General features: G+C 47.7%; 1 protein-coding gene across 1 annotated transcript in view; it reads left to right on the top strand.

The window, feature by feature from the left end:
• ANKRD54 (ankyrin repeat domain 54) overlaps nt 1–2,203 on the top strand; it is a 10,970-nt gene that overhangs the window by 3,153 nt on the left and 5,614 nt on the right. The window contains exons 2-3 of the mRNA XM_008569774.1: nt 469–486; nt 577–624. Of these exons, the coding sequence (XP_008567996.1) occupies nt 469–486; nt 577–624 (66 nt within the window). The remainder of the gene's footprint in view (nt 1–468; nt 487–576; nt 625–2,203) is intronic.

Genomic DNA, 2,203 nt, shown 5'->3' on the forward strand with positions numbered 1-2,203 from the left:
GGGGACTGGCAACGGGACCGCAACCCTCGGCGCCGCTCCCGCGCCTCGCTCAGCCAGCGAGCAGGGAACTGGTCTGCATGTGGGATCCGAACCCTCGGGCGGGAGCGCCGCCGCGCTTCCCAAGCGGTGCACCTATCCAGTGCGCCACCGGGCCGGCAAGGAATGAGCTGTTTTGAAGGAGAATATAAGATTATCTGTGTAACCAACTCACAAAGAGCTTCCACATAAATCATCTCATCTTCTCTTTGCAACAACTCATGACAAGCAGGACAACTTGGCCTGAGATCTAGGGGGGTTAACTAGCTTGCTCAGGGTCGCCCAGCTACTACAAGTGGCAGAAAAAAGATCTGGCTCAAAGTCTTGGAGAATTTGCTAGAATGTGGCCTTTGCACTAGCTGTGCCACATTTCAAGTTTCTCCTGTCCCCAGGGTAGTGTCTCTTGTATCCTGGCACCTTTCTTCCCTTTAGATTCTATTGTGGCTGAAGGTGGGTTAGCTAGGAAGTCATCCACTTTCTGTTTCATCATGGCTTTTTTTTTTTTTTTTTTTTAACTGGCCTCTCTTGCTCTCTTCACAGCTCTAAAGAGGCTGAGGGACTCAGCCAATGCCAATGATGTGGAAACAGGTGAGTGTGCACAGTGGGTCCAGCTCCAGGGACCCATGGGCTGGTTGGGGAAGGAAAAAGCCAGGTAATCAATACCTGAGAAGGTGGTCTGCCAGCTCACTTCTGTGGAGCAGGCTCACTGTATTTAGTGTCTTCCTTTGCAGTCATCTTGTGGAAGGTAAGTGGCTTAGGTAATCACTCTCCCCATGCTCCCCTACCACCCTGAACTTCCTGATGTCATAGCATTTATCACCCTGCTTTTATCCCTGGCACCCAGCATAGTCCTCAGCAAAGAGTAGGCACTCATTTTGGAACTTCTGGTATGGGAGTGAACACTCAACTTTAACTGCCAGGTGGTCATCTGCATGCAGCTACCACCTTCGGCTGCCCATCAGGACTCTGTGGTAGTTAGGTTAAGTGGATCTCAAACTTTAGTTGACAAAGCATCTGAAAGGCACCGGTGGGGCTCCCAGCAGGATGGCACTCGTTTTCGTTGATGCTCTCCAGTGTTCACTAGCTGACAGGGCAGTAGCAGCATCAAAGATACAAGGACAATTTGTAGGACAAAATATTTAATTTTATACACTGATAATTCTTTCTGTGAATCAAGGAAAAATGCTGTGTTAGTTTTCTATCATACAGTTCAGTAGGTCAGACATCCAACACAGGTCGCACTCACTAGGCTAAAATCCAAGTGTTGGCAGGGCTGCATTTCATTCTAGAGGCTCTAGGGGAGAATCTGTTTCCCCGCTTTTCCAGCTTCTAGAGGCTGCCCACATTCCTTGGCTCATGGCCTCTTCCTCCCTCTTCAAAGCCAGCAGCAATGGACCGAGTCTTCTCACCCTGCCATTTCTCTGGTTCTCACAGCAGTGAACAGTTCTCTGATTTTAAGGACTCGTGTGATTAGATTGCATCTGGATAATCTAGGGTAACCTCCACATCCCAAGGTCCTTTTCCTTCAAACTGCAAAGTCCTTTTTGCAATGTGAGATAACATATCCACGAATTCCAGGGATTAGGGTACGGACATCTTGGAGGCTATTATGCTGCCTACCTCAAGTGGACATCATTTTATTTTGGTAGCAGGATGCTATGGTCAACAGCTAAAATATGAGCATCGATTGAGGGCCATGGTCAGGAGTGCTCACTTACAGCAGGTGTGGAGAGGGGCCCTTTACCTCAGGGAGCTGGGATGTTATACCACGGGCCATGAGATGGTTCCCCTGCCCTGGTGTAGCAGTAGTCAGCAGGCCTGGAAACTGGAAGGGTTTTCAACTCTCTTCACTTTGGTCTCTTTTCCATGAACTTTAATATTTTGGAATATTTCAGCAGCAACCTAGATAATTTTCAAGGAAAAATAATAAGCTTTTTTTTTTTTTTAATATCTCTAGTGTGTGGCCAGAGAATATCTTAATTATACTCACCTTTCACAGAAAGTCTAATTCTTGAATCAGACGATTTTATTATTTTGATAGAAATGCTGTAATTTTCCATTCAGAGCCTCTTAGATTTGCCAGGCTCCTGTAGGATCTGGTGGTGAAACTGGCTGTAGGGTCAGCCTCTTCGCTCCTTTACTTTTGGGGGGGGGGGGGGGGGGGGGG

The sequence above is a fragment of the Galeopterus variegatus genome, unplaced genomic scaffold (genome assembly GCF_000696425.1).
Source record: "Galeopterus variegatus unplaced genomic scaffold, G_variegatus-3.0.2 Scaffold527, whole genome shotgun sequence".
In the NCBI taxonomy this organism is placed as follows: Eukaryota; Metazoa; Chordata; class Mammalia; order Dermoptera; family Cynocephalidae; genus Galeopterus; species Galeopterus variegatus.